General features: G+C 30.7%; 1 protein-coding gene across 2 annotated transcripts in view; it reads left to right on the forward strand.

Moving 5' to 3' along the window:
• The window catches only part of LOC115235427, a 195,402-nt gene that overhangs the window by 47,134 nt on the left and 133,719 nt on the right, over positions 1–14,549 (forward strand). Inside the window, exons 1-2 of one of the 2 annotated variants that reach the window (XM_029807224.1) lie at positions 5,726–5,843; positions 6,121–6,199. In XM_029807224.1, coding sequence (XP_029663084.1) covers positions 6,176–6,199 — 24 coding nt within the window. In that variant the 5' untranslated portion in view covers positions 5,726–5,843; positions 6,121–6,175. Of the gene's footprint in view, positions 1–5,725; positions 5,844–6,120; positions 6,200–14,549 lie in introns of those variants that run through there. The other variant, XM_029807223.1, reaches the window with a different exon arrangement.

The following is a 14,549-nucleotide window of genomic DNA, read 5'->3' on the forward strand; positions in this document are numbered from 1 at the left end:
AAATTATATAAAACTCTATTTTTTAATAATTTTAAATATTAAACGTATTATTAAAATTATAATATATTAATGATTTTAATAATATAATATAAATCATCAAAATATATTGTAAAAGATTTTTTCCATTCTACAGCATCAAAAAAATTAAATTAATGAAAATTATATCTTTCAAATATAATTTTTGTCAAGAAAGTTATCTGCATTTTGAAATTTTCGTTAAAAATAAAATTTGCATCGAATCAAATAATTCTGGCATGTCATGTATATTAAACAATAGTAATAATAACACATGCAAATGCAACAGGAATCCCGAGCGGTTCGTTGCGGGAATTCTCCGCCGCAAGGGAGAACGGTTTGCGGGGGTGGTTTCCGCTTGTTTAACCTTGCCGGATTAATTTGACCGTTGTCGATGAACCGACTCTTTTCACCCTCTCTCTTCTTCCCTTTCTCTCTTTTTTTTTTCGCTCGCTCGCGAAGATGCGCATCGGGATTCGCGGCCTTGATTTATGCCAAAATCGGCGCCGTTTATTATCAGTCTCTCCCCTTCCTCCCTTCGACTGCCCAAACCATTTCTGGCACTGCTGAATGTGTGCATGCGTGAAATTGGAAACGCAGACAAGCGTCCATGCAAATTTAACCCGTCCGTCTGTCCGCCATTCGACTCTCTGGCCGACAAAGAAGGAAGTTCCGTATCTACCATCCTTCCCTCCGTTCCTGTTATTCCTTGTTCTACCGCCAGTAGCCTGTGTCTCGTCGACGAATTCTCAGGGGACGGAAGGAAGGAAGCATTGTATAGAAAGTCCGATGTGGGATGTTTTAGGCAATGTTGGGTATACTTACAATTAATATGAAAACTCTTATGCATCAAAATATATATGCAATATTTTTTAAAATAAATTAATTGAATAAATTGTGTTAAATGTGTTTTATTTTATGTATTATTTATTTATTAATTTATTATATATTTATTATATATTTTTATTTTGTAAATATCTATAGAATATAAATATATTTAATTTGTATATTTATCAATATAGTTGCAATTTTTTTTTATTTGACACAATATGTTCTAAAGCTCGAATGTTTTTTCAATTAATCTTTGCGATGAATTTGAAGACAATTTTATTTTAAATATCGAAAAAGTAAATAATGATAAATGATAATGTATTATCTTTTTTATTATATTTTTTCGTTTTTGATATATCTTTGTAAGTTTATATAAGTATATATGTATTATAAGTTTTAAACTGAAATTTTCTTAATTTAAAATCTGATTGAAATTAATTCAAGAATTTGATTTTATCATTTAGTTTTGATTCTGAAGCTCAGTTTGTTCAAGAAGCCTTCTTTCCAATCCTTATTAAGAAATCATAGGTTTCGCAATATATTTTCGTTAAAGAAAAATTATTTTAAAGATATGTAGTATAAAAATCACCTAATATTTTTATTTTCATTGTGTAATTGAATTTCAATATATCATACGGGTAATGGGTGGTACGTGGGAATAATTTATAGATTTGCCTAAAGCGCAATATCCTGCAGAGCAGAATAATGCGTTATATAGTAGCGCACTGTCAATTGCTAAATGTGGCAAAGTCATGTAATGGATGCAAATCTTGCCCTCAATAACAGAGCTTAATTAATTTCAATGGTGTAATTGTCGATTGTGTAATCTCACATTATTCGAATAATTCACTTGTGTTTGCTGCAGAGAAAACTATGAATTGCGAAAAAAAACTTTTAGAACCAATTTTTTATAGAGAAACTTTTTTATTTTATTTAGCAATTTTTTAAATGGTGTTAAAATTACTTTTATATGATATTATCTTTTGGAGAACAAAGATATATTCTTGTATCCATAATTCCGTATACAGTGCTGTGTTTGTGCATATTTAGATAGCTTTTTAAATATATTTTAAACATAAAACATTTTTTTTTTTTTAAATAATGTGTACATAAACATGCATACGTCAATTTATATTTGTATTTTGCTGATATTTAGGAAATGAACTTTTCCAACTTCGTAAGAAAATTATTGCTTTTTTTGTATATGATATAATTGATACACAGGATAGATTACTAAAGGTATTACAGGCTAATATTGCTGAAACTGAATGAGATATGCAATTCTTATTTTCCAGCAACTATTTGGCACCGAAGCGGGCATCAGTTTCAGCAATATTAGTTTGTAACACCTTTAGTGATCCATCCTGTGTATATACTTATTAAATCTTCAAAATTTTTTGATAGCTATTAAATAAATAATTTTCTTTTCTTGAATGTAATTTCTTGATGAAAGTATTAGTTTTATTATTATTGAAAAATATTTTGGTCTAACAATTATTCTTGTTAACTCCAAATCTCATAGTGTAAAGTTATATAAATTATTTCAGATAAGTGTTTTTAGTAAATATGGTAGTTTGATAGTTTTACTAATTTTTATAATTTTTTAATATGAAGTAAAAGTCTTATTTTTAACTATTTATGATAATTATTAACTTTATTATTGTGATAACTATTATAATATACACTTATTGCTAGACTACAAATATTGCGATTGATTCTAAATAAATATAATTTTACTATAATAAAACTATACGAATTATTACTTTAAATGACTCTGGTTTTAGTAAGGATAATTTGGTCTATTTGACAGATATAGCACGTAATGTGCTTTAAATTCAATTGAGTTATGATTGATTTATCGAAAAAATAGAAGTGAGCGGTACTCATTTTAATTCTTTTATGCTTGGATATTTGTAACTACTTTTGTTACTGATACGAATAACGGTAGTATATCGAAGAGGTTGTTGTTTCTTCTCTTCTCTTATTATTTTAAGTTACACTATATCTGGGTTTAATTTTATTTGTAGATTAAAGCTCGTTTTATAAAAAAAGTTTAATGTATCTGTTACTATGTTTGTTCTCTGATTAATTTCTAGATGATTATACTTTTGGATGTTGCATTTAATCGCCCTTGTGGGTTGGAATATTCGATACTAATTAATTAGTCACTGTCACTTACCACTAGCGCGTTCGTCATTTACAAACCTATCTTCCCCTACCGCCCAGATTTTCACGTTTGAAATTAGTTTCATGAATTAGCAATATTTTTATTGAACGAGCAAATTAAATTTTCTCTTGTATGAATGTTTTTAAAAATAAAATTACATTTATTTTTTGAAACTCCGGGATTTGTAGGTAACTTTATTTACGCTTAAGTTACTTTACTTACGCTACATTTTGAACATTTGATATTATTACAGGACATTAAAATATGAAAACGTATCTCAACTACTGAACGCAAAGGTTTAATTAATAAGTCGATTCAAGTAAATTTGCCGATGTATCTTAATACGCGTACACAAAACGCTAATGCGTAAAGAGTGCATCAGCTACAGGTGCCTTAATGGCGTGTGAAAGCTTTCTCTACTTATATTTCTCTTTTTCTGTTCTTCTCTTTTCTTTCTCTATTCCTCCTCCCCGTCTCTGCGCTTCCTACACAGATATTAAAATCAATACGGTATGCGTTTGACTGGTACACCGTATGCACCGCCATTACCGCATACACCGGCTACGTATGTGCGATCCACCCCCTCCTACATTTGCCCCCACAATCATCCCGCACCATATACCTATTCTCTCTGTAACCCTCCTTTTCTCCACCCCTCTCTCCTTGCGGATGCACACGAGAACTGCAGCTGTAGCTGTAGCGCCTTGCAGTCGACATGGTTGAGGGGATGAGTCAAAGTGTGAACCGTTAAGAGAGAGATGAAGAGCTTGAGAAATTTGACGTTGAGTCAAGAACGGCTTTAAAATGACGAAGTGCTTGAGATAATAAATGATCTAATCGATGTACTCTTGAGTGTTTTTGTTTCGAATACTCGAGTTTTAGAGTTTTGGAATTTTTAGGATAGCTGGATTATTGGATTTTGCAATTCTTAGATATGATTTGAAAACTCTGATTTAAGATTTGAGAAATTGTATTTTGTTTCGCATAGAAAATCAGAGTTTTATATTTTTAAAAGATTAAATTTTTTAAATCTTATATATATATATATTCTTGAAGATAGTTAAATTTTAAAATACATTCTTAAATTATCACTTTTATTTTTTTAAATTATTACAATTATAAATCATTGTATTTTTAATCTCGAAACTTTTAAACGTTTAATTCTTGGATTATTGTACTTTTATATATTGCATAAGTATAGGTGTGAAGTATTAAGGGAGAGTGTAAAGATGAGACATAATTTCATACCAAGTTAATCAGACGTTTACCGAGTCTCCGGGGAGACACGCAATGTCAAGAAGGGCTGACGAGGAGAGAGGGACGAGATCGTAACCCGCGACATCAAATACTGGCCAAGACATGCCGATGTCATGTAGCAGCTGCTACTAATCGCCTGTTTAACTAAGCTAATTAGCAGATTAATTAGTTTCATCGTAACGTTGACAATTATATTTCGATAATTTCGATAAGCATATGTTTTATATTTTACACATAGTATGTTTGAAGAGAAAAAATTGAAAAGTACGGCAGTATATGCGGAGAGTTTTAATTAATTACGTTCTATAAATAGTTTTTAAGAACAAACAAACTCTTTCTCGTTTACTCCGCCATAGATTGATTAGATTTTGAGCAACTTGATTAATTATAATTTTTTCCCGTAAGATCAGATAAAGCTTATTAAAGAGTAAAAAACTTCATTTTTATACTGTAATTAATTATAGTTAAGAAATTAATAAGACTCTCAAGTGAAATCACAACTTAAAAATTTGTGAGCGAATAAGAACTGGATGCGGGCGGTAGTGCGTCAGATTCGTAGAAAATTCTTGACCCCGACTTTGCCTTGATATTTTTTTCACTTTCGTTTTTCCAGGGGGGGTAAAGAAGGAATATTACAAATCTCGAACTGAGGTTTATTAATACTCTTGTATTATTTCTTGATTTATATATATTAGTACAAGACCAAGAAAATTTCATGCCCTGTGCACAGTATAATCAGTTTCATAGAAAAAATTTATTTTCTATGAATCGCACTACCATCCGCGTCCGTCTCTTATTCGCCCGCGAATTTTTAAGTTATAATTAATTATATGAATTCTATTTAATGTGTATTTTTAAATATATTTATGTACTTATGGCATTTTATTATCATATATAAATTATTTTTATATATAACACAATTATAATTTATAATATAAATTGTTATAAAAAAATGCAACTAACATTAATTACAAAGCAAAATCTAGATTATAAAATGTGATGTTATATGAAGGATGTAATTCTCGTTATATGTACTATATGTACATGTATATATATATATGTGTGTGTGTGCCAGTTATAATTATTATAGATTACATATACAATTATAGAGAAGAAAACGATTATGAAAAATATATTTAGTATATTTGAAATTTTAAACTAGTTTACCCGAAAATTTTAAATGACTTCAAAATTGTGCGAGTTCTTTTTAAAATGTTTGTTGGACAACAAAGCGGGATTAAGAATGTCATATAAGTTCATGATGTCGCGTGAATATAGTTCTCGCTTTCGTTGCGCATTTTGCTGACATCTCGTAAAACTGTAAACACGTTACCAGTAGGTATTGGTTTTATCGCGCATTCGGACAGGATTCACGAGCCGTCATTTAGTCGGAATATTATTTCGTCAGGCCGTTTCCCGGGGCGAGCGGGCGCGTTGAAATTACTCGCGCGAACGTACGGCGCAATTAACAGAGAGGATTTATGTCGAAGCGAGTACTTCGAGGCGATATGTTTTACAGTTGTTAACGTAAAGAATTTGGCAGAGATTAAATGACGTAATAATAAATTGGAAGGTAACTTTTACGGGCACATATTGCTCCGTATTTTAATCCCATACGATCTGAAAACGATAGAACACGAAGAATTGCGTCGTAATTGTTTAATAGCACAAAAAGAAATAAATTAATATCGTTACAATACAATACAATATAGTAAATATCAAAATATTTTGCATCTGACAAGTAGACAGATATAAGAATTACAATACTTTTGCGTTAATTTTTTTAATCATTTCATTAACGAAAATATAGTCATGTATTTAATTAAACGTCTCTATTGATTTGTTTGCAGAATCGAGATTTACGGCTATAAGGATCGATCTCGGAACGGAGTGCGTGGATCGTGCATGTCCGAAGTCGGCGATTCGCAGGTATATAAGTGGATTTATCGCTATATGTATATATACAAACATATATATATATATATATAAATACAAGAGAGATTGCAACACAATTATAAAATTACTCAGCAATTTATTAAATGTAAATTTGCTTAATCATCATATTGAGTTTTCAGAATTTGTTTATCATGAAATTATTGAAGTTTCAAATATATATGCATGCGTGACGATACCAATAGATATTAAAAGAATGCTTGAACGTGAATAACAATACATATAGAATATTTGAATTATGTATGACAAAAAGTCGATATACATCATATCCTTTTAAAATTTAATGTTAATTTTTGTTACAAAAATATCGATAGACATTAATATAATTTTTCGGTTATATAAGACTCATTGAATAAATTCTTTTTTTGCAATTTAACATAAGCTTTAGACGCTAAAATAAATAACGGAACATTATTCTTCTCTCTCTCTCTCTCTCTCTCTCTCTCTCTCTTTCTCTCTCTTGTTATCCTATTTGAGGCAAAATTTATTTTACTTTGGAATTTTTATTTGAAGCTTAGCTGCTAAGATATTAAATGTTAGAAGTTTAAAAAATTGAAAAAAATGGTTTTAACTGGTCTTTCTGTGAAAAAGTTAATTTCAAACTTTGCAAAAACAGCGCTATATATATAAATATATATTACTCATATATATGATATATTACTAGTTTACTTTTGATCAAAATTTTGGAACATTCTGTATGAACTATTTTCGGCTTTTTGTCAACATTTCAACGCTTGTCAATCTCTTGGTGAATAAACGATTTCGGCACGATCATTCTGGATTACCATACGTTGGACTTGATATTGCGCTTCCGAGTTTGTTTCCCCTTTTCTCATCTTTCTCTGTCTATCTATGTATCGCGATTTGTCGCAGCCAAATGCAATTGTCTCCCAATTTCTTCGATAATTGCGAAATCGGTCGAAGTTCCCTAAATTGGAATAATGAAGGGTTCATGAAAAAAAAAAAAAAAAAAAAAATTATCGCCAATTTCGGAGTAATTTCGCGAAATTAAAATTTTAAAAACGAATAGATTTTTTTTTAAAGAAATGCAGGCAACATCTCTAGATTATACGAGGTTTTTGAATACCACATATTTAAAGCTTTATATTGCTTTTCACATCGCGTACATCACTACTTAATTATATTTTAGTAAAAGATAAAAGCTTATTTTATATTTTGTTTTCCTTTATTGTTTATCTCGTCGATTATTTTTTATTCATGTTATATACTATATTGAGCGAGAGCAAATATTTTGCAGTCAAAAATCCTAATGGTGAGTCTCAAATTACATGACTACGTTTAATGTACGTAATAAAAATATGTTGTATAAATTCGCGGGGTGCCATATCTAATTTGACGGCGGCGTGAAAAGAAGTTTACTCGCTAATGCACTCGTTAACACTCGCGTAATTTATTAGGAGCAAATGATCGATCGATCGTAAGCGTGGCGACCGCTCTCCGACGAGCAACGAGCGGCATTTTATCGATCGGCAAGACCGGGAGATTTACGCGTACATGCCAGCCGTGCCTCCAACGAACATATGTCATGTTATTTACGAGCCGGGCATTACTCTCTGCCCGATTTACTATATTTTATGTTACGTGGATGGACTTGCGATTCTTTCGGAGCGGATCGGACGCCGGTCACGTCGCCGAAGTGCGTGCTTACGCTGCGGCGATCATCGTTGGCCGATAGTTGGTCGACTTAGTTTAATTGCGACAAGCCTTTGGCGAGTTATTACTCACCGATTCAAACAGTTTGTAATTCGGAAAACAGTTCGAGAGTACGAATATTCTGTTTGTAATGTTATATATCGTATTATAAGCACAATTATGAATAAGACAATCATCTATTAATAATCATACCTTTCGCTCAAGTGAAGTTTTTCTCGACGTAACACGAAATATATGTATATAAAATATCTATATATAAAATTATATATAGATCGTGTTCCGCGATCTCTACAAGAGATTATATATTATCTTAATTGGATTTAATATTCATATTTTCAAGTCTCGAATTTAGACGTTCTGTGAAATCGGCGAGTTCACAAATCTATTTATTATTCACGAAACATTAAACGAAAAATCATGCAACTATCTAAATATTAAAAGTGACATAAATTCTTTAGAGAGAGATTTTTAATCTAGAAATCTGCAAATCTGGAATTTATTGATACGTTTATGTGATTTCTTATGTTCCGAAAACGAATAAAAATCAGAAATCATTAATTTGTGTTTCCAAACTTCTAAATTCTTAATCTATTGGTTCTTTAAGTTTTATAATTTCTCATTTTTTTAATATTCTATTATTTTTTAGTTCTCAATTTTGAAATATGTTTCTCTTCTCGTTTTAAAATATTGTTAAAAGATTGTTTATAAAGATTATCGAGTACCCGTTGAAGTGTTCGAATCATCGATCGTGACATCTCTTTTGTATGAGAAACATTAAGGATCATTTGATCATGATCTCGATACTTTAAAGTTGAAATGGGAATCTCGAGGTGCTTAATGGTAGCCATTTGAGGTCAGCGTAGCAGGAATTTATGTCCTCATATTTCGGCGAAGGTATCACGTGGCGCGGCGCCTTTCGGTAACGTCACCGGGTGCTTTTCAATCAGCTGACGCGCAATTCGGACGCTTGATCCCCCGCATTTTTACCCGTTTCGAGAGGTATAATGCATCGTTCGATTTCCACTGTGGGAAATGGCGTCTCGAAGGATTTGGGAGACCGCCCGTTTTTTCGAAACTCCACCGTAATGCTTTTCTTATTTTCTTTGAAAGTCTCTTAAGCACTTACTTATTGTTAGATATTTACATTAGATTATAGTCATTCTCTTTCTCTCACTTTTATGTTGTATATATTTAAATTATATTGTATATGTTTAAATCCACGGGTTTTTTTTTATTATAATCAAAGATCTTTTATTATAATCTTCTTTATTTTGGAACAAAATTCTTCCGCAATATTTTATTTTAGGAATTGTTTATATTTTAATGTTTATATTAATTTATGCTATTTTTTAATAATGTACAATGAGTTCTAAAGTTTCAAGTTTCCTAAAATTTCAATAACTTTTTTATGCAGGATATAAGTGTTAAATAATTTTTTAGTAATATCTTTTTTTTTAATGATAATACAGAAGGATTTATATAATTGTTATCTCTTCTTATTTGATGTCAAATAAATTTCATGAAGGTTTATAAATCTCTAAAACTACGAGTTCTTTGGTATTTTAGTCGGATGCATTTTCACAGAGTATAAAGTACTCAACAACTTTTCCTAAACAACAGTTCTCCTTGTCCGCGACAAGAACGGATATACAGCCGTTTGAAGTCGCGTTACAGTAAATAACGCTCGGATTGCAAACTAAATAAAAGTATTTTTTGAAGTGGCGGATAAATCGAACGGCTCTACTACTTAAAAGCGCGCAAAAGTTTGGCGCTTTGCGAGAACACGATTAAAAAGCGATTTCCAATGAAAGGCGAATTGGGGGTGGCGGACAAGAGGTAGGTGAACGACACTATGCGGCGGTGTTTTTATTTCACGGGAAATTTAACTTTAGGACTGGCGAGTCAGGGAGAAATTGCGATGGACAGGGCGAGTTCGGTATTGGATTACGACGGAATGATTGCGCTCTTAATTAAAATGGGTGGGGACAAAAGGGGAGGGGGCACGACCCTATTCGTGTTTCCGCTAAAGGGATTAACTTACTAAATCAGAGTTATGGCCTCATTGTCAGTCGCGATCATAAAGTCGATAGATGTTAACAGAAGTTTCTTCGCGTTTGCCTTCGACCTAACTTCCTCGGAATTGATTGATAATCTCGTCAGTTTCCGGTAGTTTATTACTGCTACTTTTAATGATTGTCTGCGCGCGGATATTTAATGTGTCAGCATTTTATAATGTCTTTTGTATTCTCTCTGTCTCTCTCTTTCTCTCTCTCTCTCTCTCTCTCTCTTTCTTACTACTTTACTTATTATTTTCTTACTACTTTATTTACTACTGCATTCGGTAGTTTAAAAATCCAATTTTAAATATGTGTAAATTTGTGGAAAAAAATTCATGATTTAAATATTTTATTATTATTTATATTTTCCTTGCATTTAATTATACATATATTTTTGTTACGTACGGTTTTTTTAAATATATTCAATTTGCATAGATAATTGTGTAGATTTTAATATGTGATTTTATTAGTAGAAATTTTAACGGTTTTATATTTTAAGCATTTAGCTACTGTAGCTGATATTGCTGGCGGATTATGGTTTTATTAATGTTCGTATTTATATTCATCCCCCGCGAGACGCAGCTCATATAACGTGCAATGATGGAACGCGCCGCCCTTCTTCATCTTCGTTTTAATGAAAAGCGTATGAGTCGCGCCCTACAACTTTCAACGTCGCGTCATGACTCATCCCCTTCAGAAACGATTTGCTAATCTCATAAGTACTTCACGTAACGAAGAATTGAATATGCGGTAATTAATTCTGGTGCTGCCAACGGCCGTAATGGTGCATACAGTTCTTCATTTATGTATCATATATGACACACACACACACACACACATACACATACACACACGTAATGTATCCTTTTTTGTTAAAATATATATCCCCCGTTTTCGCGTAGACTAAAACGAGAACTTTTTAATTTGCAACTTTATACCTTAGCAATTATCTTCCAAATAAAAATTCTATTAAAGTAAAATTCTCTCTTAAAAGTAGGTGAAAAATATGATTTCTCTTTATCTATTTATACTCTTAATGCTCTTTATTCGCTGAGACTATAGATTTATAATTTGAAAACTTTTAATGCCATGACATTGAAACAATTAATATTTTGTTTTTAGATTTTTTTTTTGAGTATATAATTGAGAGAATACGAGTAATATGAATATTTTATATGATACAAATTATAAGATCTTTATTCTATTTTATATATTTGCCGCGCATTTCTTATTAAATTAAAAGTTTGAAATTTTGTATATCTATATTGATCATCATATTAGAGTCTCTCTCTATATTAAATAAATGATACATAAAAGAATACATTTTATGATTAAAAATTAATATTTAATTTAATTTGATTTATACTATTACATTTTAGATCACTAAAATATTAAAATTATGCTTTATCCAAGCTGTGCGAATATGTCGTTACGTTAAAAAATTCTAAAAATATCACTAATATTATAAAGGGAAGGGGAGATGAATAGAGCTGGAAAGATAAGGGGTACAAAAAATGCAAATTTTTAATGAGATAAAATGACGCGATGTGGAAGAAAGGGAGAAAAGAAAAATCCGGCGCGTAATTCAGGTGAATCTTGTTTAAACCTTACTTCCTTCGTGTGTCTCACCCGTTGCCGTTAGTTGAGCAGAATTCCCCTTGGGATGCGAGTGAGCTAGCCGAGGGATCGATTGAAGTCTTGATTCGAGAATCCAATCCGTACAAATAAACGAGAAATTGACCCTTTATCACATTGTGTATGTGCCAAATACAATATAAAATTACTTTTTCTTGTAAAACGTGATAGGTATTATTTGCAGCTAAGCGCGCTACATACATATAAGAAATATATTTGAAATCGTAAAATAAAATAATAATATAAATGAGTCTAATCTAATTGAATTAAATAAAATTTTATTGCTTTTTCTATTATATACAATAATATATTATATGTTTCTTTGTTGAAAGAGAAGCTGGAAAAAAATTTACAAAACTCAACTATATTTTTCATTCCATACACGATATTATCTGTCGTGATTTATTTATAAGGACTATAAGCATATGTCTGAGTTTGTTAGAATATTCTGCTTGCGTCTTGTGCCATAAATATTTAATAATGCCTTATCCAGGTAAAAAATCTCAGACACTTATGATTCGTAAAATTCGCGAATACTTTCTTCGTGAGTAAATAATTCTGTATCGGCTGCGGCGGTCGCGATGTAAACTTTATGTTCCTCCCTCGGCGGCCATGTTGTCGGACACGTAAAATCCGCTGCTTTGTGTTTCCTTGCTACATTAGGATTTTCACAGGAAATAAGGAAACGAAATTCGCATTGTTTATATATTTTATATTTTTGATAAAGCGCATTATCTCGGATAATTTACAAAATAATACTAATATTTATTATTGTGATTAATGATTAATTCGATATTTGATAATCTAAGTAACACGGGTGATGAAAAAAATAACAACTTGCTTAAGATTTGAGCAATTTGTGATTTATATGAGAAAATTATGATTATTAATTTTTTTACATATATTTAAAAGGATATAAAAAACATTGAGACAATATTCATTGATAAAGTTTGTTATGAAAGGATTAATGTAAATTAGCTGTTTAGGATTAACATACAAGAATGACTGAGATAAGCGTTATTATCTTAATAAAAGTCGATTTCATAGAGATCAATGTAAATTAACCAATGAGATTATATAGTCTATATCGAATTTATGCTGAAATTGTGCGTCACAAAGCTTTTACGAACTTGATTTATTTGCAACTTTTGGCGCGATCGACGGTAACGGCGTTTGAACAAACAACAAAGTACGCAGATTGTAACAGCGAAACTTTCGAGTTAATATGACGCGCCGCTAATTTGTTAACAACAAACGGGGTAATGCGTAATAGATTTTCCCTTGTTATTTACTAGATGAGTAAAGCTGCTGCTTGTAATTAACTTTAATTAATTTTATTTAGGATGTTTAACTAATTTTAAGTAACTACATGTAACTGTTCGCGAGTGTAATTTGTAATATTTGTAAAAGCGATTGAACAAGATGGTAGTATAACGCTATTGACTACGTAATTGAAGTATAAAATTAAAAACTAAACCATGCAAAATCTACACATTAAAGCTTATTTCAAGCTGTGTATTGTATTTGTATTAATATTTTATTATTTTTTTAGAGTCTACATTTCTTTTATTATTTTATTATTACTACTTTTTTGATTGCAATTTAAGTTACAAATAATGCATGCGATATTACGTAACTATACATTTAAAGCATTTGCTTTATTCGATTATTATCACATTTTGTTTATTTTTGTTATTTTGTTATTATATAACAAGTTATTATATAAGTTATTATATAATTATATTATTACGATTTTAATTGCCATATTAGTATTTCTATTATTTTCTCGATTGCCATTTAAGTCATAAGTAATATGTACTGCATTGCGTGGCATCATATATTTGCCGCGATAAGTCTCTTTTCAACAATAGGAATATTATTGCACGGTAGATAATTACGAGAAATAATGGGGTAGCGCCTTCATGGTACATTTATTAGATTAAGATCTGACCTCTCCGCAGCCGCGCCCAAGAAATTATGGCACAGGGATCAAGCTACCGATTATTAAGCGAACAGTTTCGGAACACCCAGTATATAATTTTACAAGGTGCATTCCTCAAATGTCCGTAACTCCATTGTTATTAAGAACAGAAAGCAGGTCTCAAAACAAAAATGCAATTATTTCATGTAACCTTTATTATATTTATTTTTGCATAATATAAAAATTATTTTATTATGCATATGAAAAATTCTATTTATTGAAGATTTTATTTTGAGGAAAGAATATGAGCACAGCTTCTATTCTAAGTAATTAAATTTTGCAGTCATGCAGTTGTGTGTGTGTAGTAATTATGACTTATATTATTTTATTACTTTTTTTTTTACTTTATTAATGAAGATTATTACTATTATTAGTAACGCTACATGCTTTTTTATTGCATATTAAATCGAATAATTATTATTATATATTCATTTTCGGCATGATCAATTAATAATTAACATATAACGATATAATGAATAATTAATTATTAGCATTTATGTAATGATATATGAATAATTTTAAAATGTATAATTACGTTTTTTGAGTGTGAAATAACACATAACGAAAATCAATTTTCCTCATTTTTCACATACATATTGCCCGTAATTATTTGAAAATCTTCTTAGGCCTAAAACGAGATTTCTCAGCGAGCTACGAAGATAATCGTACTCGATAAGCTCGCAATTTCTGTTCGTTTCAGAAGTTGGAATTATCGCGCTACGATTTGGCATCCAGAGAGAAAATTAGAAAGAAAAGCGTACTTTTTCCTCGAAACTCCATTATTTCCATCGTGGATTAAAACTTTGTCGCTTACACGTAAATTTACATCCGCGCGAGCTTGCATTTGCTCTTCAAGAATTTCTAATCAATATTTTCGTTGCGTACTAATCAACGTAATTTATAAAATAGATCAATGCTTCTGGAATCTCTGGTGCAAATAATTTTTTTACAAATTTATTCAGGGATTTGGTGAAAAATA

This window comes from Formica exsecta, unplaced genomic scaffold, assembly GCF_003651465.1.
Source record: "Formica exsecta isolate Colony F162 unplaced genomic scaffold, ASM365146v1 scaffold222, whole genome shotgun sequence".
Lineage (NCBI taxonomy): Eukaryota > Metazoa > Arthropoda > Insecta > Hymenoptera > Formicidae > Formica > Formica exsecta.